Source organism: Miniopterus natalensis, chromosome 1, assembly GCF_054644295.1.
Source record: "Miniopterus natalensis isolate mMinNat1 chromosome 1, mMinNat1.hap1, whole genome shotgun sequence".
Taxonomy (NCBI): Eukaryota; Metazoa; Chordata; class Mammalia; order Chiroptera; family Miniopteridae; genus Miniopterus; species Miniopterus natalensis.
Window position 1 is genome coordinate 42,289,666 of NC_142081.1, and position 27,949 is coordinate 42,317,614.

The 27,949-nt window shown below is 47.2% G+C and overlaps 1 protein-coding gene and 1 pseudogene across 3 annotated transcripts in view; one reads left to right on the forward strand and one right to left on the reverse strand.

The window, feature by feature from the left end:
• The window catches only part of DAPK2 (death associated protein kinase 2), a 108,664-nt gene that overhangs the window by 70,774 nt on the left and 9,941 nt on the right, over positions 1 to 27,949 (forward strand). The window contains exons 4-9 of one of the 3 annotated variants that reach the window (XM_087814469.1): positions 12,943 to 13,072; positions 16,635 to 16,683; positions 17,456 to 17,482; positions 21,313 to 21,465; positions 22,514 to 22,559; positions 23,949 to 24,486. In XM_087814469.1, the coding sequence (XP_087670595.1) occupies positions 12,943 to 13,072; positions 16,635 to 16,683; positions 17,456 to 17,482; positions 21,313 to 21,465; positions 22,514 to 22,559; positions 23,949 to 24,486 (943 nt within the window). Of the gene's footprint in view, positions 1 to 12,942; positions 13,073 to 16,634; positions 16,684 to 17,455; positions 17,483 to 21,312; positions 21,466 to 22,513; positions 22,560 to 23,948; positions 24,716 to 27,949 lie in introns of those variants that run through there. The other 2 variants (XM_016208586.2, XM_087814476.1) reach the window with 2 other exon arrangements.
• LOC107533708 (sodium/potassium-transporting ATPase subunit beta-3 pseudogene) lies at positions 10,778 to 11,694 on the reverse strand (annotated as a pseudogene).

The following is a 27,949-nucleotide window of genomic DNA, read 5'->3' on the forward strand; positions in this document are numbered from 1 at the left end:
AAACGAATGAATGAATGCCTTAGTAAGACCAAGTGCATGCATGGCTGGCAAAGGCCCTTTTGTGTCACCTGGAAAAAGCAAAAGAGGTTGCAGGTAGATTTCAATTCAGTGATGTGAATATTTATTGAGGGATTATTTTATGCCTGAGCGTAGAGTGACAAACATCAATGTGATATAGTACCTGTTTTCCAAGGGCCCACCATCTACTGGGAGATGGCCATAGTGGGCTCAGTGGGGAGGCCACCTGAACTAAAAGCTAACCCAAGAGACGTTCACTTCCGAGAGGTAAGCTCTCTGCCTCAGCACAGTGAATACCATCCTGGTGTGTGGTGTAAGTTCTCCACGAAAGGCCTGCTGGCGTGGTGGGTAGGGGAAGGCAGACGCCGTTGCCCTGCGTTTACAGGGACGGAAGGGACGCCGGGGCTGACTGCCCCTCAGCACCAGGAAGCGCCTGATGTGCTTCAGACTTGCCTTCCACAGGATGGGTTACCAGGAAACGGGGCTCAGTGCCACCCAGGAGCCTCACCCTGCTGTGTAATCCCAGCACAAATAAAGCGCTCGTAAAGGGCATTTTTGTGCGGTTTTGTGTTTATTTTGGAGTTGGGAGTTTCCTTTTTGCGTAAGGGTGTGTCCCCACCCTCCCCCACAGCCTTAACCTGATTCAACTTGAGAATTCAGAAATGGAAGACAGTTCTCACGTCTGACTAGTATTTTAAGTGAAAAGAATAAGGCATGAGAGTTGAATGAAATTGTATGCAAGCTGGGAACCCAAAACTTGGAAGGGACTTTTTGATTTATATAGATAGTGTTAGAAGGACTGAATTCCTGAGCAAGATACTCCAAAAATCCAAATTCTTCTATGCGTTGATCATCCTTTGAGCTGTTTTGTGTTCGTGATGTGATGGATTCTGCTCTTCAAGCTTCCATTAGAATGATACTAATAATATTTTAAATGTATATGGCACGTTCTAGAATATAGCATGCTTACATCTGTCCTCTCATTTGATTTTCACGGCCACCCACTGAGATACAAGGATTGGCCACTTTTTGCACGTAAGGCAATTGAGATTCAGAGGTTAAGTAACTTGTTCAAGATCACACAGGTATTAAATGTCAGGGCTTGGGCTCGAACTTAGTGAGGAAACATTAAGTGAAGCTGAGTGTCACCAGCTTTTATTTTACCAGATTCTAACTGCAGATTTCTTCTTTGGGTCATACCTTTTACACACAATTAATCCAAAGGTCTATACTGTGCTAGAAATGTAGAAATGTATCCTTTACACAGTTAATTTCTTGGTTACATTGCCTTTTCTTTCTAATAAGCTATTCCTCCTATTTAAATAAATTAATTTATATTTTATTAATTGCTATAAAATGTGCATGCATTTGAAAGTAGAATTTACAAGAATGAGACTGTTTCCACACTAACGCCTGGGGGCATGGAGTGGAGGTGAGACTTGGCAGAGATTTAACTGTCAGGTAGGTTAGGGTGAGAGTGTAAAGGTTCAGGGCAGACCAAGGAGTTTATATACGCAGCACAGTCATGGAAGGCTTTTTCCCTCAAAACTTTTTATTACGAAAACATTTCAAAACATTTGAAGATATTAGAGAAGAATACAGGGGACACCATCCCCCTAAACTCAACGTTTGGTGACACTTGCTTTACTGCTTTCTGTCTTTAAAGAATACAAGAGAGATGTATTATATATATATGCACATATAGCTGAGTTTTTAGACTTTTGGTATCATTTGAAAGAAAACTGTAGCCATCCTGACACTTCGCTCTAAACACTTCTATATGTATCTCCCAAGATTAAGGTCTGTCTCCTAACAACCCACAGCACCATTATCACACTTAATGGACAGTAATTGATAGAAGACCTTTAATTAGTGGAGAAACAGGATTCTATTTCCGATTTAGGAAAAAAGTTCTCCCAGGAGGGGAGAGGAGGGATGGATGGGAGACATGGATGATAATAACAATGTGGGAAAGAGATAAACCAAAGGTACCCCAAAAACAGTTTTAAGTTGATGGTCTTTTATGCTATTATGAAAAATAATAACTCACAGAAAATACAGAAATGTACAAAGGAGTTACCCACAGACTTTCTACTCCAAAACGACATTATTAACATGTGGTGTATTTTCTCCAACTTTTTATGAGCAGGTAGGGATGTGTCTGTGTGTGTTTGTGTGTGTGTGTTTTCAGGTGCTTAGAACTATACTATTTTCATGATTTTCTCTTCGGCTTTTTTCCCTTTACATTCTTACCCAAGCAACCCACGCGTGCTCTGAAGTATTTTGCTTTGCTATAGAAGCTTTTATACAAGTCTTTCCTGATTTCCTTACCCTCTCAGTGTGTTCTGAGGGTTGGACCTGGTTCCAGTTCCTCCTACCCAAAGCTCAGCCTGTGCCCCAGCCTCAGAGTGTACCCCATGGACCCCTTTGTCTCATGCCTGCATCAGACTGTGAGCCTGGAGCCTAGAAATGCATGCTGGCTGCTTCATCAAGTCTTGCAAGGCCACCCTAGGAAAACCTGAGGACAAGTGATCTGAGGACACTGAGCTGAATGGTTGAAGGAAAGAACAAAATGTGCAAAAATTAACCAATGGAGAACCATTATTAAAAGAATTGAAATGGGAAGCATTAAATCAACCAGCTGATCCCTGAAGGATACAGCAGGAGGCCACATGGCGAAGGGGAAAGGGGAGAGGATTGGGGGCTGAGCCTGCACTTGAGTCTCACCTCTGCTGTGAATGTTGGTGAGGTGACATCTCTGACCTTTCCTGACCTTGAGAGTGGAGATAAACCTACCCTCCCTTCCTATCCCACAGGAGTGGAGTGAGGGGCCAGGGAGATAACTGTTTATGAAGGGGCCCTGCAAACCCTAAAACTCCTTGCAAGTGCTGGCTGTGAATTTTAACTAGCTTCCCTGTAAGGCCACATTTCTCCCTATTTCTCTCTTGCTTCCAAAAAGAATTCAAAAAGGGAGGTGGACATGGAAGCATCAAAAGGGAAAATGAATAAGGTGGCATTTTCCAGCTAGCAGGCCGTGCAGATTCCCAGGGAGTCAGGACACTGTGTAAGGCTGATATGGTTGGAGGAGGTTGATCATGATCCCATTTTACAGATGAGGAACCTAAGACAAAAATCCACTGCCCTTCTCCTCTTTGTCCTTATTGCTTTGCCATCAGTGTTAGGTGCTCAGAGGCCTCTTGCTGCTCCCAGATGCCTGCGGGCTCCACTTTGGGCCCCTGGCTAGGCCTGACCCCCATTGAAGTATCACATGTTCAAATAGTACTTTTAAAAAGATAGATATGTCTTTACTGATTTCAGAGAGAGGAAGGGAGAGGGAGAGAGAGAGATAGAAACATCAATGATGAGAGAGTCATTGATCAGCTGCTTCCTGCATACCCCCTACTGGGGATGGAGCCCACAACTGGACATGTGCCCTGACTGGGAATCGAAACACGATCTCCTGGATCACAGGTCTATGCTCAACCACTGAGCAACGCCAGCCAGGCTCAAATAGTACTTTTTAAGTTCTATTCACAGCTCCACCATCAGTCCTCCCACTGCAGCTGATCTCAGTGGGAGTGAAGGAATCTTGACTCTGGAAGCTAGGGTTGCAGAACTAAGACCTGGGCTTCACCCTAGCTCCACCACTTATTAGGTGTATGGCCTTGAGTAAGTTATTTAAGTTCTTAATTCCTCAGTTTCTCATCTGGAAAACATAGACAGTAACCTACTTACTGAGGTTCTATGTGATGGTATTCTGGTAATACCCAGATCTCTGGAAAACAAATATATGTACACACACACACATACACACACACACATTATTGTAAATTTTATGATATAAAGATTTGTAACACAATTTACAAATAATAAAATATATAATACTTTTTATTGTAAATTCCAGAGACCCAATTGATTCTCATTGAATGCTCTCCTTGGTTTTTGCCAAAGTCTTGCATCAGTAGCCAACCTGTGGATGCAGTTGATAAATAAGTATAGTTCTAACAAGAATGTTGGTTGATATTTTTGTTTACATTAACAAGTAAGGTAAAAATGAAACAGTGAAGGCATGTGTTGGAAGTTTGCAAATGACATGAGTGACTTCTTTGATGAACTGGATAATCCTTTCTGCATATTGAAAAAAAATACTTCCCCCCTCTCTAAAAATCAATAAACTATTCTTTAAAAAAATACTTCCTCAATTTGCTCTGCTATTCACAAAACAATGGCTATAGACACAGCACCCTTTTAAGTTTAATCTGCATTATTAAGTGATCCTCTCTAGCACTTCTTACATCTACAGTTAAGAAGACAATAAGCCCAGCTGGGCATGGCTCAGCTGTTGAGCATCCTAGGATCCAGGAGATCGAGGTTCGATTCCCGGTCAGGGCACATGCCCGGGTTGTGGGCTCGATCCCCAGTCAGGGGTGTGCAGGAGGCAGCCGATCAATGACTCTCTCATCATTGATGTTTCTATCTCTCTCTCTCCCTCTCTCTCTTCCTCTCCCTAAAATCAATAAAGATATATTAAAAATAAGAATAATAAAATAAACTTAAAAAAAAAAAAGAGGACAATAAACCAAGTCCTGATTTGTAGTTCTGTCAATTTCCGCAGTGTAAATACACCCACCATGGCCAGTTTTGATGTAGCAATGAGATGTCACTGACTAGCACTGGGAAGAGGAGCAGGAGCACACCATTACGTAGTATTTCCCCAGTACAGAGATAAAAGGTAGAACTAACCTCAAGAGCACAGAAGATATTAAAATGTAATTAAAATTAGGAAGCAATAAGTTTTAAATAGAATTTATTTAAATATAAGTTCATATAATTTAATTTTTAATATTAAAATAATATGTAGTTCTTTAACAACCAACTGACAAAATTCCTGCAAATTGAACAATTGGCTGTCATAAGCCCTTAGGCACCAGCTCTAGCACATCCCCCTACCATCTCCCCCCCCCCCTTGTTCTCTGAGACCCTGTAGGTGAAAGCATTTTGTCAGGAAGCCATTCGAGCAGAGTGAACTGCAGGTTGGGGTGCGGGTGGTGAGCAGGTCAGCCCCGATATAGTGGAAGGTGAGCTGGCCAGAGCTGGCCATTGGGCCTGGGTCACGCTGGAGGCTGGCAGGGAGGGACTGTCTGTGGTCTCATCTGTACTGTGCCAGAGGAGAATGAGCTAGAGCACCATGGAAGCCTGTCCACGGAGCAGCAGCAAGCAGCTTGCTTTCTCAGGCTGCCCAGCATTTCCTGAGCAATCTGGGGCAGTGCTTGACATTTGCAATGAAGGTTCCTAGGCAGCTTCCTTGTTCCATGCCGGGCCCCTGCTCAGCTGAGCTGAGCAGCCTTACCCCGTGACGAGCAGACCACATGGACACCTGGAGAGGACACAAGGCCAGGAATCCGCAGACTTGAACTCTGCTCCTTGCTCAGTAGCCTTGGCAGTCTCTTGACCTCTCTGGCTTGCTCTGCAACATGAGGGGACTAAATGATCAGGGGTCCCTTGCAGCCCTAGCACTGTGAGTCTGGGGGTGAAGTGGGGTGGGAAGAGGGAAACAGAAGATGAGGGAGGGAGGAGTGGATCTGTGAAGGCGTGTTCTTCAGGCATGTGCAGGAGATTCAGCAGGGATTCAGAAAAGTTCCCAGGGATGACTATTGTCAACACTGCATCCCAGAAAGGAGTGAACAGACATAGCTACCACTCTCTGCAATCTCAGCGGGCACCGCTCCTTTTGTGGACCATCTCTGAATCCTCAGACTAACTCTATGCCATGGTAGTTGGTGTCCCATTTTACAGATGGGAAACCAAGGCTCCAAGAGATCCAGTGACTTTGCGTAGGTTTCACCGTGAGTAGCAGAGCTGGGATTTGAACCCAGACCTGCCTGACTCTAAGCTGTGGTCATTTATACCTTACTACATAGTCCCTGAGGCTGCCTTCATCCTGCAGGGGCTCCTGGACATGCTGTGCTGGGTTCACCCATTGACATGGGTCCCACCTGGAGGACCAGCTGCCGGGTTGGCACCATAGCAGGTACCTCTGGCCAGATGGATCCCCTGGGATGCGAAGGGGCATGTTGGCCTCTCCCACAGCTGCCTACCTGGTGGGCTGAGCTGGGTGGGTTTGTTTTGACAGGTGAGGGCCGTTTTACCTCCTTGTGGCAGGCTCATGGGTGCCTATGGGAATGTGATCCCTCCCTCCAGGTGTGCTTTGGAGGTGATGTCAGGAATGTGGGTGAATTATTTGGTTGAAGTAAGTGAAGCTGGAGGAGAATGGCAGGAGCAAGAAAGTGTGGATATGATTGTACTACCCTAGAGCCCAGTCTAGCCTGGGCCCAGAGGCCTGTGGGTTCTTCCTTTGCATGTGGGGCCCAGAGCAGTGGGAAATTGGGAAGTGGGCCCACAGCCAGCTCAAGAGGTTATACCACCTTGCAACTGCAGAGCCTAGAGCTCGAAAAGGCTTTGAATATCAACCACTGTCTGTCTGAGAGTTGGGGGCTGAGGCCCAGAGACAGGAAGTGGCCTGCTTAAGCTCACAGCCTTGGGTGGTGGATCTGAAAGTAGAGTTTCTCACCCCCCAGGCCTGGGCTTTTTCTATCACCCCACCCTGTTTGGGGCCTGGGGGCAGGAGGGGGGTTGGGAAGCAAAGAAGCTTAGACCAAAGCCTGGGGGAACTACTGCTTTCCTGGCCCTCAGGCTACCCTTGGGGCCCCCTCCCGAGTCTCTTTCTCCTCCTGACCCAACCCTATAGCAGCCCCGTAGGAGGAGTGCACTCAGGTGTCCCTAGTGGTGGTGGTTGGCCTCTAGAGGAAGGACCACTGGCCCCCAATTCTTTCAACTCACATCAGCAAATTTAAATGAAACAGGCAGATGCAAGACACCATAGGGGATGCCAGGATCCTTAGAACTGATTTGAATTTTCTCGGGGAGGCCACCACACAGGAGAGCAGCATCACAATATGAGAAAGAGCCTGCAACTAGAAGCACACGCTCCTCAGCGCTGAGGAGGTTAGAGCACAAGGTCACAGGACGTTTCATTGAAAAGTAAGGGAGCAGAAGGAGGCAGGGGTGGGGGGATAGGCTCTAAAAGTGTGAAGAGTAGGCGAGGCGTTCTAGGCAAAGGGAAGGACCGGAGCAAAGGATGGAATTGAAGCATCGTCTTGGGCATGGTAATAGCACTCGGGGCATATGGGGCAGGTACAAGCAAGTGATGGGCAGTGAGGCTGGAGAGGCAGCATGGAGCAGCCAGTGCAGAGCCTCAGATGCCTTAAATATCAGGCAGGACATTGAGGCTTTCTCTCCTGGTCAGTGGTGCCACCGAAGATGTCTAACCAAACATGTGGTTAGAGTGATGTGGTGGAGAGCCAGGCCTGGGCTGCCCGGGAAGTCCACCCTGACTCTGCTATTATGAACTGTTAGACCTTAGGCAAGTGCTTTAGCTCTCTGAGCCTCTGTTTTCTCATCTGTGAAATGGGGTTGCTAACAGTACCTACCACTCAGGGTGGCCACAAGGATGATGTAGAACACTAGTGTGTTGCTCGCTGTAGTAAACGTTGAGTAGATGTCAGTCCCTGCATTACCTCCAGGGCATCATCAGGCTGTTAGTGGAGGTTGGGACAGCAAGAAGGAAGTCTTTTTGAAAGCAGAAGGAGCTTCAGATATGGGGTCCAAATGCCCTGGCCAGCCTTGAATCACCTTGGTGGCCTGGGAAAGAAGCAGGAAACGTTGGTGGCAAGGAGCCCATGGCCTCTGTGTTCTTCCAGTCAGGGCAGGACAGAGCCCGAAGGTGCATATGGTCCAAATGGCCCAATGCATGAGTGCTGAAGTGGGAACAAGAACTCAGGTCCTGACCACCCAGCAGAGCGTTCCTGCTGTCCCGTGGCCACCTCTCAGTCTGAAATCCCCAGGCCACATCACTTTATCCAGACCCACCTTGGGACTTTCTTTGCCAGCACCTCTGTTTTCTCACTGAGATGAGGAGGTCCTTTCTGAGCCTCTGCACACAGCATGAGGGGCCAGGCCAGGCCAGGGGTGGGGGTTGGGGCCCCTTGCCTGAGTGAAACCATCACCGGAAGAAAAGGCATCCTAGATGGGAAGCAGATGCCAGAGCAGGGAAATTGCTGTACCTGAGCCAGGGTGGGCGATTGCTCCAGGTTGCCAGGCCCGAGCAACATTCTTGCTTCTCCCTGGGGTAGATGTCCAGGACCCTGAGAGCAGGGGAGGGGATTATTTATTCTAGTGGTTAGGAGCACAAGCTTTGGAGTCCAACAGCTAGAGGTTAAAATCCCTGTGTCCTTGAGCCCATATTTCAGTCTTAGATTTTTTTCTGGAAAAAAAACAATGAGGAATGGTAACACCCACTGCATAAGATAGCTGAGAGACTTTGGTGAGGCATAAAGTATGTGTCACGTGCTGGCAAGCACATTGCAGGGACTCACTAAGAGGCCTATGTCTTCACTCAAGGGACAATTATTGAGCACCTGATGGACTCCAGGCTCTATACAAACCTTTAGGTAGATGATAGGGACAAAACCCTCAGGAAGCTCAGAGGGGAGACAGGTAAGTGAGCCACCCCCCTGGGACAGTGGAGGAGGCACTGCGATAGAGGAAGCGCAGGTGGCGTGGGAACCGGGGAGGTGGCATGGGAAGGCCTTCTGGGGGAGGTACTGTTTTCACTGAAATGTGAATAGGAATCAGCCAGCTTGGGGTAGGAACTGAACAGGAAGAGTGTTCCAAGCAGAGAAGTCACTTGCTTGCTGTTAGGTTCTTGGGGTGGGGCAGGAGTGCGGCTTGGGGTGGGGCCACCTGGGCGAACTCAGCATACAATTGTTTTTCCTCCCTGTCATTCCCCACCCCTGTCCCTACTGCCCCAGAGTCCTGGGAATCACCAGGTCTGGAGTGTCTGCCTCTGTCCACTGTGGCTCCCATCCCCATTCAGTGTGTGCTGCGTGGTAATGCCTGGGCCTCGAGCACACTGTGGTGATCAGGGGGAACTGGGGCCCTGGCCCCTTGGCTCCAGAGACAGGCCTCAGGGCTATTCCCTGGAAGAGAAGAGAGGTTTCCAATAAGGTGGCTGAGGAATGTGGTAGGAGAAAGGCCAGAGAAGCCACCTGCCCAGGAACTGGTGTGCAGCGGGAGGGTGGGGCTGCAGCTCACGGCATGGGGTGCCTGGACGCTTGGGGCCCATGGGTGGCTACCTGGGAGGTGGGTCAGGGGCACCCGAGTGGGACCGCCTGCCTGAGTCCTAACTCCTGACCTTCCCTTGTCCTCACTCTCCGTTCCGTAGAGCCTAACACTCTGCTTTGCCTTGGGAAAGGACTTTGACACATTTCAAAATAAAGTTGAGAGACGTCTCCGGAAGGGAAAAAGAATAAACTAGCTTAAAAAATGCAAAAGGAAATGTTTTTGTTTTTTTTAAAGGCAGGGAGGGCTCAGCCAGCTCATTCAAGTGATAGTTTCCAGCTACTGTGACATTAGGTCACAGAGATGTCAGGGTGCTGAGAGGCTTGGGGTGGGGGCATCTGGGGTGACTTCAGTCCAGTTTCAGAATCAGTTTAGCTACAGAGAGGGCCATTACCAGCCTACCAGCCTCTGTGCTCTGCACAGCAGGGGTAGAGATGCAAAGACCCAAGTCCCCCCTCCAGCCAAGGGTCCAGTAGGGGAGCTAGGACAAAGACAGCAAGGACTGTTGGACAGGGAGAGCGTGCCAAATGTCATAACAAAAAGTCTCAAATAAGCACAAGGGACCTGGGGGAAGGAAGAGTTTACTTCTGAGGGTGGTGTTGGGGGGGGCTCAGTGCTAGGGAAAAACAGTTTCAGAGATGAGGTGGATTGAGTTAGACTTTGAAGCCTGGCTAGGATTTCAGTGGGCAGAGATTGAACAGGATTTCCCAGTAGAGCAAATGGTGTGAATAAAGGTGGGAGGTGGGAAATTCTTCAGTAACTTGAGAAAGAGGAACATTGAATTTTCTTAAATATATGTATGCACATTTATTTGTTTATCTACTTAAAACTGCTTTATTGAGATATGTCACATTCCATACAATTCACCCATTTAAAGTGTACAACTTAAAAAGTTATGTAACTAACGCTACAATCAATTTTAGAAAATTTTTATCACTCCAAAACAACAACCCTGTACCCGTTAGCAGTCACTCTCCATTCCCCCTGTCCTAGGCAACTACTAGTCTACTTTCTGTTTCTATGGATTTGCCTATTCAGGATATTTCGTACAAATGGAATCATGTAATACGTGATCTTGTGTGACTGGTTCTTTCGCTTATCATGTTTTCCAGGTTCGTCTGTGCTCTAGAATGTATCGGTACTTCCTTCTTTTTCTTTTTTACCTTTCAAACCCACTTTTATTTTATTTTTTCTTCTTCACACACAGAACTTCTCCACACACTACATTTTTTGCAGCTATAAAATCATTCATGTTGTTCAGGTAACATTTTATCCTAAAACTTTGCTGGCATCAAAATGTAACAGTTAACTAGTGTTAAATCTATAAAATATTTACATAGCACAACACATTAAGCTTTAGACACTTGGCAATTAAACCACATAAAAATAGGACAAGACCCCCATGTTCAGAATCAGGTGTTCACGGTCCCCATCTAGAGGCTGTGCCATGGTTCCAAAAGGCAGCAGAGGCAACAGGCAGTCACTCCAGAGGACATCGAATACTATGGTCGGGAAGCGCATTACAGTGTTACCCAGTGTCATGCACCACCCCACCTCTCTCTCGGGTGGTCTCATAATTCTAGAATGTCAGGTCCAGCTGATACAAAATGAAGGCAGACAACACATTTACCCTGTGGAGATATTCTAACTTACTAGGCACGCATTGTGTTTTGAACGCAATTTGTCCTAAAAACTTGTCACGATCATCATGGTTTTTCAGGTTGGGTGATCCGACAGTCTTGCACTTGACTATTACTTTTTTGGGGGGTACTTCTAGCACCGAAGCTGAGCTGAAGAGCAACTAATGGCTGTAGATACCTCACATGTAGTTTTCCCCCATAATATGGAAAATATTTTAAGTTTCTATTTCCCTTGGGAGGATAAGCTGATGGAGTTGTTGTGATTTCACTCTTAGGAACACTAGAGCAGTCTCTCCTTGGTTCTCCCTGAGGCTTTAATCCAATTATTCTGTTCACTTTCACAAGACTGCGAGGGTGTCCATTGGAGTAGCTGGAAGTCAGGGTCACCACACCACTGCGTGCTTGGAGTAAGGTGGCAGGAAACTGACATGCAACATAAACGGGCCCCTTCTGTTCACAGATACTCCATCAGGACAGGCTGTGAGGTGCTTCTGTCCTTCTAAAGCACATTGCTTTAGCAACTTCTTAAGGTCTTCAGCGTACCCTTTATGGGGCTCTGGATCAGACACAGTGAATGAATATTCCAGTGCTGATCCTGGTTTTGGAAAAACTGTAAGTCCTGGACTAGAAATCTGGTCACAGTATTTTGGAACCTCCTTGTTGAGAGTCTGAAGCACAGCCCACGTTGTGAACGTGAAGAGTGCAACCAGGAACCCATAAAAGAGTAGGTGGAAGGGCAAGATCAAACCCCAGCTCTAGGTGGTGCGCCTCAGGAACTCTCTGGTGGTCGGGTGTTGATGAAGATCTTCCACCCCACCAGGCTCTGGTTGAAGGACTTCTTGTCTTTTTTCGTCATGGTGTGCGCGCCCTGGCCAAGGGGAGCTGCAGCCCTGGGGGTAGAGGCTGCAAGGAGTGTGGAGGTGCATCCTGGCCGCAGAAGGTGGGATGCTGAGGACAGCTCCTCACTGCTGGTCGCACCCAGGCCGATTGCCTTGCCCAGGTGGGTCTGCTGCTGAGGCTGCGGGGGCCTGCTGTCTTCACTGCCAAGCCAGTCCCCATGCGTCACTGCCGTTGCCACGGCCTCCCTTTTAATTAATTAATTAATTAACTTTGCCTTCTTTCCTTTTTGTGGCTGAATAGCATTCCACCATGTGAATACACCACATTTTGTTTATCAGTTTATGGGCATCTGTGCTGTGTCCACTTTGAGACTCTTCTGAACATGCTGCTGTGACTTTTGTGTACAAGTTTTTGTGTGGATGTATGTTTTCAGAACATTCCACTGTCCATGGAGTCTAGGAGAGTTGTGGTGGGAGTTGCAAGAAAGAGGGTGAGGCAGAGGGTGCTCCGAGCAGATGGGTGGGAGTGAGAAGGTAGGCTCAGGATCCTTTTCTAGCCTCACTGGGAGCCTGGGGTGTGAGGCCAGGGTAGGGCTGTCCCCCGACCACCGCACACCGCATTGTTACGTCAGATCTGGCAGCTCTTTGCTGGAAATAGCCTGGACAGCTGGTATTCTCCCTGGAAATCAGGTCCATTTTTTCCTGTCCCTGTTGAGGGCCAAAATTAGTTGAGCACATAGAGATGTGTAAGCCACCTATAGGCTAGAGAAGAGTATTGTCAACAGGAAGCTGGCCCATCAGGGGAAAGAGGTGGTCGGGGAGGCAAAGGTCAGTTAACCAAGTGTAAACCGAGGCTTGGCTGTGACACCCCTACGCCCAACACATTCACACAGAGGAGGAGGTTTTGTATATAGGAAATGCTGCAGCTATCTCCCTGGCCCCATTTCACAGATGGGGAAACAGAGGCACTGCATTGAAGGAATCTGCCATTCACAGACAGACAGGTGATTAAAGCAAAAGTCTCCAGCTCTGCTGTGAGCAGCAGGTACAGCAGATTTGGTAAAACCCAGGCCTTGCCCTCAGTGCTGTGCCTGTTTTTGAGTTGACAGGAAAAGACTGAGGACACAAAAACAAGAAAGAGTTTGTTGTTTTAGTCTCCAAAAAAAGAACACCAAACCCCACCCCAGCCCCAAAGCAAAAACACAAAACAGGGCTTTAATTACCATCTTTTCTTTTCTTCCTTTTCTTTTTTTTTTGTTCTCCAGCCAGAAAACATTATGTTGTTAGACAAGAATATTCCCATTCCACACATCAAGCTAATTGACTTTGGCCTGGCTCACGAAATAGAAGATGGAGTTGAATTTAAGAACATTTTTGGCACACCAGAATTTGTTGGTGAGTTTTAGGCCTGTTTCTCTCCCAACTGAAAATCTGATATCAAAAGGTAAAGAAATCCCTGTAACAAACCCTGTGTCTGGGGCTATGGCCTCTGGGCTACTAGAAACCTAATGGGTGGGGAAGGAAATGTCTTGCTGAGCCTTTGGATGAGGGTCCAGGGTTGGCTTTGAGCACCCACCCAGTGGGGCCTGGGAAGGCCAGGTGGGGCTAGAGGCCTTTGCAGAGTTAAACCTTTCCAGAGCTGGTCCCACCTCCTGCTCTTAGATGAGTTTGTTGTTGTTGAAGATTTAAAATTACCTCACCCTCTTGCATTCCTGTAAATTCAACTTTCTCTGAAAAGAAAAAGGGAAATCATCTGCCGGATGCCAGAACCTCCCACTCGCGTCTCCTGTATGCCTGTCCTTTATTTAAGCACTGGAGGCCCACCTGCAGCAGGGCCCTGCCAGCTCTCTCTTCCCTCTATTTCTCTCACCCTTGGGCCAGGTCCCAGAAACCCCCTCATGGGGTTTGGGCTGCAAGTTGGGTTCTTCATAAAGAAACAACCTTGCAAAGGGGAAAGGAATGAGAGTTGAGAACCACTGTCTCTGCTTTGGGAGTTGGCGTGGTCTCCAAAATGGAGGGAGGGCATGATCTCCTTAAAACGCAGGGGCTGAAACTTCTGACCACAGTCTAAACAAAAAGGAAGACAGACTGCATCAGATCATTCACTCTGATGGATTTTCAGGCCACACATACCAGCCCTGCAGCCACTATGGAATGGTGCTGCAGAGGCCCCACAGACCCACCAGCAGGGGTGCCCTTGCTGTGTGCCAAGTGCTATGCCTGATGCTCTATAGACATTATCTCATTTAATACTCAAACCACCTCATGAAGCAGATTTAATTATCTTATCTATCAAGAGCTTTGATCAGGGCAAAACAACCAGTAGGTCGTGGAGCTGAGATTGAAATACAGACACATCCAACATCAAAACTATGCTCTTTCCATTACACCAGGTTGTCTCTTTGAGGAGACCCTGCCCCAAGGAGCTTATAATTTGTGGAAAGAAGCCATCAACCAGCAAATAAGAGTGCTGGAAGGCTCTTTGCAGATCATCTGGTTATTTTATAAATGTGGAACTAGAGGGCCAGAGGATTCTAGTTAAGGTCAACCAATGCTTATTCTTCACCTTCTGTATGACAGGTATTGGTGAGGTACTAGAGACAGGCACATCGACGGTAAGGAGCCACATTCAGAATGACACACCCAAGGTCACAAGATGAGTTGGTGGCAGAGCCAGCTTGAACTGGGGCATAAGACATCTGTTACTGAACTTTTTCTGACACAGTAGTTGCTGCCCACCTTTCACATATGTAGTAAAAATGTATATGTTTATTTAGTTAAGTCATACCAAGTATTAGATAACAATAAATTGTTCAATTAGAAAGTCAGGGCAATCATTGGCAACAAGACAGGATGTGATTAATTGGAAAGAGAGTGATATAAACAGCTCTCAAAAGACTGTTCAACCAAGATATCTAGTTGGTTGAACAGTCTAGTAAACCAATGGGAAAATATCCTCAGGTGAGGATTAAAAAATAAAAATAAAATAAAATAAGTACTTATGAATTAAGGGAAATGACCTCTGAAGTGGCATCTCAATGTAAGAAGTAATAGGAACAAAGAAATCAGTTAACATTAGGCAAATATAAACATTTTCTATTTAAATAATGATGAAGTTTTCATTGTGAGGATAAAAAAAGGACAGAACTAAAAACTGAAAAAAATAATGTTAGGACAGAATGCTTGAAATTAGGGTCCTGTATTGTTAGAGGAGGGTCAAAATGTTGACTGTGTTAGAATTTGTTAGGTAGACATAGTAAAGTCACAGGGTAGCCATTACAAAAATATAAAATATAAGTTAGGGGGAAAGACAATAAGAAAACAACGCAACACAAAATCAAGAGAGAAGAAAAGCATAGAAAAAAATGGACAAACAAAAGCTCATAAAGGATAGAATAAGCATATAAGTATATCGAGCAGAGATAAGCACTGGAAAATTAGTTGTGCTTCTCACACTGTCTATTATGAAAAACTTAAACAAAAATTCTTCAATCTGCCCTGGACTGCTTCTTCAGTAAGATACAAGAAAAATAAATTTCTAGAAAAATTATCACAGTTTGAATGTCACAGCAATGTCATGTTGCTGTATGCGTCTCTAAATGCTTACTCCCAATTTCTGTGCCTATCTTGTCTGGGCCAGTGACAGTTTGCAGACTATTTGTCTGTGGACCACACTTTGAATATTACTGTCCTAGACAAAGTCTTTCATGTGTGTGTCAGAAGACATGTACAAAAAAAGTTCATAGAAATGGTGTTCCAATAATAAAAGAAATGGAAACCATTCAAATGACTATTGAGAAGAGAATAAGTTAAAAATGATACCTGTATATTCACACAATGGACTATTAGCAGCGAAAATGAAAGATCACGAATGAACATTCAATGAACACTAGAAGCATAATGTTGATTGGGGGGGGAGTCAAGTGATGGCAGATCACATGTAGTATGGCATCATTTTTATGAAGCTAAAAAATAAGCAAAGCCAGAATAATGGTTCCCTGTATCTGGAAGTAGGGAGAGGTGGGAGCGGGGGATGGTGGGCATACCCTGTAGATGCAGTGGCTTTGACATTGTTTTAGATCAACAAACTTAGCCTTTCCCACTCCCCACCTTATTCCTTTAGTGGTGAAACAGGCTCGGCCTTTCTCCCTTCTCTCGCCTCTGCCTTCTCATTCTCCATTTCTTAGCCAACCTTTTTAAAAGAGTTGTCTACACACTTATCTCCACTTCCCACACTTAGGGCATCCTCTGGCCACTGCAGTGAGTATGAAGTTCAACACTTAGTTTCCAGTGCTTGTCTGCTGACCTCTGGGGTGCATTTGGTCTCCTTTTCTTCACAGTTGAGTCTTCTTTCCTAGACCCTGCACCCTCTCCTGTGGTCGCCACATCATTTGCACAACTACTGTTTCCACCTATACTATGACTCCCAATTTGATGGCTCTGGCCCAATCCCCAATGTCCAGCTTTTCCTGAACACCTTCCCCAGGATACCCCTCAGGCACCTCATCTGCACCCCAGAATGTCCTCCTGCCCCTCAGGTGGGAGGTACCTTCTTTCAGACAAGACTCAGAGCAATGTGCATTCCCTCTCTGCCGTCTTCTCCATCACCTTCCAGTGCTGACCTGACTGGTTTCCACCAGAGAATTCTAACGTAGGCCTTGTCACTAGGCCTCATTTTCCCTTCTTGTGTCTTCCTCTCCCCACCCTCCTCTTCCTTTTCCAGACATTTCTATGTGTGTTCTCTCATCCTCACTATCAAGGCCTCTTTGTAAAAGAGGATAACAGGCAACTAACTTCCTCAACACTCTTAGAGCTTGACTATCTCTTTCCTTTGCTCTGATTTTCCTTAGTGGGGATTCAAGATGGAGACATTTGGCACCAAACTCCCTAAAATTCCCTACAGCCATCTCTTCCATTTTCATACACCTGCTGACTCTTCAATATGGCTTTTTTTCAGCTCCAGAAATTGTGAACTATGAGCCTCTGGGCCTGGAGGCTGACATGTGGTAAGTTGTGTAGGCCACCTGGGTGGTCTAGGGATCCTTCCAAGGGCAGAAGGCCTCAGACCCTGCCTCTGGCTGATAGCCCTCTTGACCGTAAAAACCCCTTTCTCCACACTCACCTTTCAGAGACTGGCTGCTCCGGCTGTGCTGGGTCTGAGGCCTGAGCAGCTGGAGGCAGCTAGGCCTGGACCTGCGGCCAGTTAGAACATGGCAGAGGCAGAGAACAAGGGGAGAGCCGAGGCTGGAGGTCCAGGATCACCCCTGAAGCCCGCCACAGCTTCAGTCTGTCAAGCGATCCTGGAGAGCCTCGTGTTCTCGGCTCTGTGGTGGGCCTGGGGATACCGCAGTGATTGATTCTCTGCGCAGACAGGACTTGTTTCCTTTGAACAGTGCTTTAAAGTTGGCTGTGCACTTTGATTAGTTGGTTTTCTGAAATCCTCCCAGCAAGGCTGTGAGGTAGTTATTATTGTCCTTACTGTATGAGGAGAAAGAGGCTCAGAAGTGATAAGGGACTTGCCCCAGTCACAGCCATCAAGTGCAGGAGTCTGATCTTGAACTTGTGTCCTCGGACTCAATGTCCAGAGCTTGATGACTCCAAATGCTTCCCTGGGTGCTGCTGAAGAGTGGAGTGGAGAGGACTGTGGGGCTGGAGATGGCATTCAGAGGCCACCATGGAGGGGCAGTGGCCCCTTCCCTTGAGAACTGTGCGGGGAGTCCCTTGCTGGTCCAGGATTAGAGCCAGGTGGCCCTAACTTGACTGTTCTTTGTTTTGCAGGAGCATAGGCGTCATCACCTACATCCTGTGAGTATCCCTGATCCTGGGTCTCCCACCCAGCTTAGACCTGGGGGAAGTGGGAGGAATGAGAGGGGGGCAAGCAGACAGACAGACAAACTGACATTTCCTGAGCACCCACCATGAACCAGATGTGTTCGATCCACATGGCAAACCTGAGGCTAAGACCACTTCACACATTTGACCCTGGCTTGGGGTTGGGCAGGAACCCAGGAGAGCAGCCTGTGGCCCTCCGTGCTGTACAGCCTGTGTCCGCATCCCCACTGAGGCCAGCAATCTACCGCTCAGCTTCACCCAAACCCAAGTTTGCTGTGAGAATGTCAGCTTCACTTAGAAGCCTTGTGACAACTCTCAAGCTGCCGTGCCCTCCCTGATCCTGCCTCGTTCTTTCCCTTTCTCCCCTCCTTTCCCAGCTCTCACATTCTCCCTCCTCCTTTCTCCCCAGTCTTTCCTGTTCCTGAAGTATCGAGCTGCTTACACAGAGATTTCCTGCACAGCTCTGTGTAGTTGATCTGACACTTTCCATCTCTGTGGCCTTGGGCAGATTCTTAACCTCTCTCTGGGTCTGTTTTCCTCATCAGAAAAATAGGAATCACAAACATCCCACCAGGGGTGTGTTGTGAGGGTTAAATAAGCTGACATGTGCAAATTTCCTAGCACTGCTCTGGCACCCAGTACATGCCCGATTAGTAGGTGTTTATTCCATCAGTGCTTCCAACTGGTTTCCACTCACAGCACACCTGGAAAAATGCTATTTCTATGGCACACTGGGTAAGAGTCAGCCCGTAGCCAGACTCAGCAGCTGAGGGGATCATTTTCCCGGTACTCCCATAAACCAGTTCTCTGACTTTTCCAGCAGTACTTGGACTGGGAGCTCTGTATGATATGTGGGACTCCCTTGAGCTGCAGCAGAGGGACTAAACTCTGGTTGCACATAAGGCCTTTTAATACCAACCGCAGTCCAGGCCCCACCTCAGGTCTATTAAATTAGAATCACTAGGGGTGGGATCTGGGCACCAATATATTTTAAAAGTCCCAGAGGAATTTGATGTAAAGAGAGAGAATTTGATGCATTGCTCTATAGTTCCAAATCAGAGCCAGAATATTCAGATGTTGGCTGTTGAAACATTGATTTCTTTAGAACTCTGGCTCCCATATTGAAATTCTAAAGAGTTCCAGTGCGTATAGGGCACAGAGCCTCCTTGTAGCTCATTTGAGTTCCATACAGTTTCTTGCGTGCCTGCTCCATGGTGGGCATTGTGTGAGGCACTTGGGACATCATGGAGAGTCTGCCCTGCTTGTCTGGAGCTCCCTGGGGTGGGGTGGGTTGGGGTGGGTGGGGTGGGTGGGTTGGGGTGGGTGGGGTGGGTGGGTTGGGAAATGACACCGGACAGCCAAAGCTAACCCTCACCCCGTGGGACCAAGGTTATAGTAGAGGTAGGAACACACCTCTGGGAGAAGCAGCGGTCTGCTGGGGCTTCAGAAGGTTTAATGGAGTGGGAGGGAGAAAGAGATTGATTGATTTGATTTGAACTGGACTGTGCAGAATGAGGTTAGTTCTCCAGGTATAAAGGGATGGAAGGGCTGCCCTGCTAATGAAGGGAACGATTAGCGTGTTAAGTGTGGTGAAATGTACTGAGAATGTGGTAGGGACCAGCTTCTGATGCCTTGCTGAGTTTAGGTGTGATTCTGTAGAGCAGCGATTTTCTTTTTTTTTTCTTTTTATAGTTTAACGGTTTTTGTTTTTTTTTCTCTAGTATGACAGTTTAATATGATAGTTTTTCAACAAATATTTTTTAATGCTTTTTGTAACAAAGCTATTTTGGAAAATAGATTGGTCTATATATCCAAGGAATTAAAAGGACATAAGAGAAGTAGAAGATATATCTTTTTCCTTCTAGAAACCACCTACTCCCTATTAATAAGGCCTCCATCAGACTGGGGAGGTTCTACTCTGGGAACTCTTGTTGGTGTGCTCCTTTTTTTTGGTTTGTTTAAAATATTACAAATGTCCCTTTTTATCCCCAATGACCCATTCCACCCAGTCCCATCCCCCTCCTCAGCCCCTCTCCCCACCATTGTCCGAGTCCTAGGGTTGTGCAAATATGCATATAAATTCTTTGGTTACTCTCTCCCCCTCCACCCACCCGCCCTCCTCCATCCCTCTGACATTCGTCAGTCTCATCTATGCTTCCATGTCATTGAATCTATTCTGTTCATCAGTTTATTAAGTTCTTTACATTCCACATATAAGTGAAATCATGTAATGTTTGTCTTTCTCTGCCTGGATTATTTCACTTAGCATAATTTTCTCCAGGTCCATCCATACTGTCCCAAAGGATACGAGATTCTTCTTCTTTACAGTTGCGTAATATTCCACGGTGTGAATGTCCCACAGCTTTTTATCCACTCATCTACTGATGGGCACTTGGGCTGTTTCCAGATCTTAGCTATAGTAAATTGTGTAGATCAGCAATTTTCAACCATTGTGCCACAAGAATTTCTAAAACATACAATACCTGACTCTTTAGTCAGGGGCACTGACCTCTTTTCCCTTAGATTGTCAAATTTAAAAAAATGACAACAGCCAACACAACAATAGCCGTCTGGTGTGAATGAATCAAACCTATTATACCTATTTTTAGGTGTACCTAAAGTTATACCTATTTTTTGTCAGATCAGCAAAAAAATGTATTTTTTTGGTGTGCTGCAGAATTTTAGTAACTGGTTTACATGTGCCACGAGGTGAAAAAGTTTGAAAATCACTGCTATAGAGAATGGGGAGTCATAGAAGTTTCTTTGTGTTCTAATAATAATGGTCATCAATTCCAGAGCTTTAGTACGAGCCCGGATTGAGTGGAACATTTTCTATATATTTACTCTTCACAACAATCATTTGAAGTGGAGACTTATTTTCTTCATTTTATAGATGAGGAAACTGCAGCTCAGAGAGGTTGAGTAACTTGCCTAGGTTCACCCAGGCAATGAGTGACAGAACTGGCATTCAAACCCAAGATTGAAATATCAAATATTTTCCAATGTACTATGCTAAGAAAATGGCAGTGTAGATGGGGATGACCTTCAAGAGATATTTGACCTACAAAACTCTCTGGCCAGCTAGATGAGGTAAGGAAATGGAAGGAAGAACCAGAGGTGACCCCTGGGTTTCCAGCTTGGATGACATCATTAATCAAGGCAGGGAGGGAGGTTTGGGCTCAGTGACTTCTAGGAAAAAGACACATCCAGGTAGAGGTTTCCCATAAGCAATAGGAATATGTGTCAGGAGACAGTAGATTCGAGAGTCACTATTTGAATGACACCTCCTTGATAAACCCAGCAGGCAAACCTCACACCCCTTCCAGTCCCTAATGGCCCAGCTATTTCCATACCTATCAGGCTTTGCTCAAATTGCTCCCTTAGCCTAGAAAACCTTCCACCTCCTTCTCTGACTGCTGACAACCTTGTCATTCTTCAAGACACGACCAGTGAAAACGTCAGCTCTCCCATAGAGCCTGCACTGGGCCTCCCCTTCACCCTGTGCTCCCACAGTCCTTTGTCTGGCCTTCTATTATGTTCCGCTTTGTTCTGCTGTGCTTCCCTCCCCTCCTCTTTCCTGTCTCTTGAAGATGCATTTTCTGTCAAGTGCTTAGTCTGAGCTCTATAAAGTGTATTGAGTTAGACTCAGTTGAAAAGGCTACTGACTGGCTGCCCAGAGGGGTGAGGCAGTGTTGCTGGGTGCCTCCCAACCCCATGCCACAGCATGAGTCAGGGTTCCCGGAGTCCATCACCCCCACATCCATCTACTTTCCTATAGTCATGTGTTCTCTCTGTGTGCTCAGCCTAAGTGGAGCATCCCCTTTCCTGGGAGACACGAAGCAGGAAACGCTGGCAAATATCACAGCGGTGAGTTACGACTTTGATGAGGAATTCTTCAGCCAGACCAGCGAGCTGGCCAAGGATTTCATTCGGAAGCTTCTGGTTAAAGAGACCCGGTAAGAGGACAGAGAAAGTCACGGGCTTCTCAGGTACTGACCTACACCTGTTGTCTTTCTCCAAGACATGTCAGTCTGTCCCCACTGTGTCACAGGCTGTCATCTGCGCCATTGTGGTCTAATCTGGGCAGGTGCTGAGAAGTGTGGACTGGCATTCATCTTGTTTGCTCAAGTCTTTCTGCTTTTTTTCCTTCTGAAATGCAAATAACTGTGTAGGTGTGTGTTGTGTGTGCGGTGCGTGTGTTTGTGTGTGGAGTACGTGTGTGTTTGGAAGTCAGCCTGGGTTTCCCTAGGGCTCGTTATCATGTGCAGTCTGTCCCAAAGACACCTGAAACTAGAATGTGAAAAGGAAAGCAGCAGGTTTCAAGCCAATTCAGGTGGGCGCTGGGGGAGCCCAGAGAGGCCAATAGTGGAAAATAGGAGACATGGTAATCCTGCCCCTTCTTCAGGACGGAGGGTGAGCTCTGGGGCTGTGGGATCACAGCAGGGCATGGACAGGGAATTCTAGGGTGTTGGGTGCCCAGAGCATGGCCTAGATAGGGCAGGAGTAAGTTCCTCAGACTCTAGAAGGTCCTATCTTCTTGGTCCTACAGATTTCAGAGAGAGCCAGAGCGGGGTCCTCTGCAGTACAGGAGCTTGATTTCTCCAGCTAAGGGCAGTGCTGCACCCGACCTGGGTACAGTGAAGGGCAGAGCAGAGAAGAGATCTGGGAGGCAAACAGAAGAACAGAGACCAAATGTTTAACAATGGAAAACTGGAAGCTCGAAAGAGCACTTATGACTCTTCTAGTGTAGCATTAGTCCCTTCTACTTTGGGACCAAAGATGAGGGTTTATGTAATGTCACTTTAGAGGGGTCTGCCTGGACCATTTTCTCTGGAGGGCAGAGAATTCAGCCAGTTCCCCATCGATTTCTGTGTCCACCATTATTCTGGTTTGACAGCAGTGATTAAAGAATGCCAAATGCAGGTCTAAGAAGAGTAAGAATGAAAACCTTTGCTCTCAGCTTCTGTCCTCATGGATCATCTCTGTTTCTGGTCCTCATTGCAGGAAACGGCTCACAATCCAAGAGGCTCTCAGACACCCCTGGATCACGGTAAGGGCACAGTGATGAGTTCCAGCGAGCAGGAAGGTCTGTGCTCTGTCGCCAAGGCTGCCTGGGGTGGCCGTATGCAGAGGGCCCACAGAAAAGCCTTTGCTTGAAATACTGACTCGTGGGCACAGATGCAAGCTAGTTGGGGGCTCTGAAGTTTTGGGGGCTTTTTCAAATAGGTTTATAGGTTTAAGGTTTTTTTCATGGGTTCAGGTGACTTATGAAATGCAACCCTCACAAACCTCAGTTATAATAACCCTTTTTCTTTGGGGCCAACTTACAGAGTGTTCTTTGTCGGATGATATGTCACTGTTGTTCTCAAAGTAGAAATCGGGACTCCCTAGTTGTAGAGAGATTGATAACAATGAAAAAATCTCAACTTTGTAACCAGGGTTCCTTCTGACTTTTGGGGCTCTGGGTAAAGGATGACACTTCAACCAGTCACCTGGCTTCCTCAGGCACCGTGAGACCTAGGGAATGGGGTCTGAGATGGAGGCCTGGTGGGAAAGAGGCAGCCACCCTCTCTTTGGGCCATTTCGTTCCCTTTGGGCAGGGCAGGGGCACAAAGGTGACTCCCTGCCTAACCTGCTTATTAATTGTGCTTCCAGCTGCTGGTTTTCCATAGGGTCTTGTGATCTAGTCACAGTAAAGTGCTGTGAAAAGCCTTTTGGGAGGATGGGAATCAGGAGACTGGGACTCTGGCCCTACAAGTTCGGCTAGCAGAGCAGATGTGCACTCCAGGGACATACCCGGACTTCCCATTCACTTGAATTGCTAAGTGAGAGAGCTGGCGAGGATGAAGTGAGGGTGCAGGTGAGAAGAGCAGAGGCCTATGGAGGGGGAAGCGGGGGAGGGCTGGGGTGCTCCAGAAAGGCCAGGCTCCTCTGCTCACTGAAGGATGGGGAAGGTCGCGGGCCCTCCGGGTCTGGAGTGTGCTCAGGGCACAAAGCTAGGGAGACTCTCTTGGGCTGCCTCCCTGTTCATCCCGCCAAGTGTCGCCAAGGCCCAGGGAACCAACTGGCCCTGAAGGCAAGAGGCCGCTCAGCCTCCCCCTGTCAGACCTGGCCTGTGTGCTCCTGCCCTTGAGTAGATGCCTGCGGAGCCTTGATGCAGCCTGCTTGCCTGTGTGAACCCCTAAATGCTATGCGTGTGAAGACCCTCTAATGGCCGTGGGCCACCCTGCCCTGAAGTGACCATGCAGGCAGCACCCCTGTGCTCCTCGACCTTGCTTATGGTTTGTAGGGGTGCTCATGCCACCCTGGCCCTCCACGTGGCCTGATGCATGCAGTGAATGCCAAAGAGGCTGCTCGCGTGCCTTCTGCCTCAAGCTCAGATTGCCCTTTGGAGCAGTTGTCAAATTAACTCTGGCTCTTCTGTCTAAACACCCACCAGTCCAAAGGAGAAGTCAGAGCCCCAGAACAACGGAAGACAGAGCCCACCCAGCTGAAGACCAAGCGCCTGAGAGAGTACACCCTCAAGTGCCACTCAAGCATGCCTCCCAACAACACCTACATCAACTTTGAGCGTTTTGCTCACGTGATGGAGGACGTGGCTTTGGTAGACCGGGGATGCCATGCCCTGGCAGGGACCCATGACACCATCCAGGATGATGTGGAGGCCCTGGTCTCCATCTTCAATGAGAAGGAAGCTTGGTACCGAGAGGAGAGCGAGAGCGCCCGGCACGACCTCTCCCAGCTCAGGTACGAGTTCCGCAAAGTGACATCCTTGAAGAAGCTCCTGCGAAAAGACATCCAGGCCACAGGGTCCAGCCTCGGAAGCATGGCCAGGAAGTTGGACCATCTGCAGGGGCAGTTTGAAGCTCTGAGGCAGGAGCTCTCAGCAGACCTACAGTGGATCCAGGAACTGGTGGGCAGCTGCCAGCTGGAGAGTGGGAGCCCAGATGGCCTGGGCTCTGTGTTCTGCCGGGACACCAGGGAGCCCCTAGCGGAGCTGTGCAGCAGATCAGGCAGCGAAGAAGTCTTGGCCAGCTTGAAGCTCTGAGCACCAGAATCGAGTCAGTAATGCCTCCTGGATGGCTTGCAGAAGGATATTACAACTGCCCTGCTGGGCATCAGCTAGAATTATCCTGCAAGGATGTATGTCTGTAGCATAGACTTCCACCCCCTTCCCAGAATGCAGAATCATGGAGGAGCTAGCGAGTTATTCATTCTGCACCTCCTCTCACCAACCTGACTTTCTGGGATGGGGGGGCTGGCAGAGCAACCAAGCTGTTAAAACAATTGAGGCTAAATACCTCTCAATGTATCTTTCTCCAGAGGGAAGACAGCTGGTCCTGGGGAGATGCTTGATAACTGATCTGTGATCATGAATTTGTGCATATTTCACTTCCTACCCATATGCCTTAGAGATTGCAGGTCTTGGGTAATATTGAGTTAACTAGGGGGAACAGTAAGTCGGCTTGGTGCTTTCTTGCCTCAGAGGGAGGAATTTAAAATACATGGGGAAAATATCACTTTTCATTTGCGTTGACATCACTTACCAAGCACTTACACCTTTAATCCTTATGTCTTTGATCCCTAAAAGAATTTCGTGAGACAGGAAGGTAGGTGGCATTATTATTATTGTTACTATTATTTTCATGTAACTAGAGAGGAAATTGACTCAGAGAGGGAAAATGATTTACTCAGGGTCATTCATAGCTAGTTGATACAGATGAACAGAAACTCAGGATGCCTGACTCTAAGATGTATATGGGAAGAAATTGTGAGGTTTTGCTATAAATATCCACTTTAATATTAAAGTTGAGGTAAAATAAGCCACTTCATGTACTCTGCCAGGTATAGATAGAATGCCTCATATCTTCAGATGGTTGTCTGGAGAAGTATGTCCTAGAGGGTGCAGTCATGGCTCCTGTCCAGCCTGAGCCTGTCTGACCATCTGCCCACAGAGCAGAAGGAAAGGGGCAACATCTCACCCTCCTCCAGCTGTGCCCCCTCTGGCTGAGGGCCTCAGCCTTGTGTTGGGGATGAATACCACAGGGAGTCAGCAAGAAAGTTCCTCTTCTTAGGTACTCAGGGCATTGGGCCTTGAAAAGTCTGAGAAACTCCATGAGAGTTTTCGAAGGGGGTGGACATTAAGACTGGGAAGCACAAGGTTCGGTGATCCCCTCTTGACCCCAAGCTTTGGGCATACCTCCCCGAGGACTGTGTGATCTTATCTCCCTTTTCCCAGAGGAGGACCCCGTCATCTGCCTCATAGAGACGGAGCATGCGTGTGGGCCCAGCACTGTGTCACAAGTTTGGGGGTGGGGGAACAGATGCATCATTTCAAAGTGTCTTAAGAAACTCATAATACACCCTTGCCAGAGAGGCAGGGTAAATGTTATTCCCAGTTTGGAGATGAGGAAACAGAGAGGATGTGATTTGCCCGAGGCCATAATAGTGGCAAAACTGGAGGTCTCCTGATGAGCCTGTTGCTCTCTCTGCTCCCCCTAGCTTCCCTAGGTTCCAGGAGTTTGCTCCCTGCTTCTGAGGCAGGTTACACTCAGATTCGCCCATCCATCCATTCACAAATAATTTCTGAGCACCTACCAAGTGCGAAGCACTTGGCTTGGCACCGGGAACACAGAGTTAAGAGAAAACTGACATGTTTCCTGCCTCAACAAAGTTTGCAGTCCAGTGAAGGATTCCCACATGAACCGAGAACATTCTAGAAATATAGAACTGCAGCTGGGCCATATGCTGGGAGAGAGAAGTATGTAGCACTGCAAGAGCCTGCAGTGGGGGTTGGATCTAGTCAGGGAAGGCACCCATGAGGTGCCAAGCACACTAGGGAGGAACAGTTGTTCCCTGCAGATCTGTCATGCCAGGGCCCTGTTGGGGGAGGGGGCACGGGAGGCTGAAATCACACAGACAGAAAGAAAGCTGGAGGGGAGAGGATAGGCGGACTGGGTAGATGTGGCAGGAAAGGGCGCAGGACCAGCAAGGCCTTGCCATATTAAAGAGTGCTGTCTTCTTCCAAGAGTAATGGGAGCCATAGTGGGTGCCAGGCTAGGCAATGGCCTGATCAATGTGCTGGGGCTGGGGGTGGGGGGAATGCCCAGTGAGCAGCACACATGGAAAATGGTTTAGGATGAGACATGAGATTTTGATCCCATGAAACCATTTCTTCAAAATCCTACCTCCTTTTCTATTAGCATGCTGGATCATTTCAAACATTTATAACAGAAACTGTTTCCATCAAATACAAGAAACTATATTTTTATCAAATATAAGATACATCATTATTTTATGTACCAAAAATAATAAAGAAAAAAAGCTCAAGATGGAAAATCCAATAGGAGACACCACCCCCACCCCCCCAATCTGGAATACCCTCACTGAAAGGGTAAGTGACAAGGCCACCATGAGAAAGGAAAAGCAAGGGAACATGTGAGTCCCAGCCTTGACACTAGGTGGCAGGATGAAAAATCCTCCCCTGAGAATATAGGAGCTCCAGGTGGAGGTCCTCCTGCTTTCTAAATTTGCAGTCAGTGTGATCCAAAAGAACCTCAAGCAGAGACTCTAATGTCAGACAGCCTGAGGATGGGTGGCCCCCGATGGCTGGCAGGAACAGCATGAACACCTGCCTTCACTTCAGACAAACAGTTATGATATGATGCCATTGATTGAGAGAAAAGTCCTGATTTCAGAGATCAAAAATGTGCATTTTGGAATCAGTGGAAGATGGCAAATCTGTTCCTATGTCCTGCCTGGGAGAATTGGGACAAATGACCCATCTACGATCTCTCCAAGAACGTACCTGCCCTGACACAGGATGTGATATGTACTCATTTGGCATAAGACACTATAAATATTAAAGGTCCTTTGGCCATGTCAACAGACCTTGACCTCACACAGCCAGGTTTCCTAAGGAAAGGAAGCCCTTGATTGAGCAACTCAGGGGAAACTTTCTTGTGAATGTTGAAATAAAATGCAATAAAGGAGTAAGATGTTGATAATTGGAATTAGGGAAACTGGGAAGAGGGTGGGAGAAGTGGCTACTTTAGAATCATGGCAGCAGCCACACACTGGGAGGTCCTCAGAGGTGAACCTCCAGATACCCTTATTTTACAGCATTTTTTAGGACAGGACTTGTCTAAAGTCACCCAGCTAGTCAGAACCATAAGAGGTTTTCCTCACAGGAGTGGAATTGTCCTCTTTATGTTCAAGTCCATTCATTAGTAATGATTTGTCATTTAGATGTTTTATGAACAGATCCTTTTCTGTACTAAGAACTTCCAAAGACAAATCAAAGTGAACTGAGAAATGCCCCCAAGTCTTTCAGGGAAATCAGAGAAGACTGTGACTTTCCTCTGTTACCTGGTCAGTCCAACGTACATCACACTCTGGCATCAGAACCTGGCAGTGAGAGGAACCCAAGGAGGCCCAGCC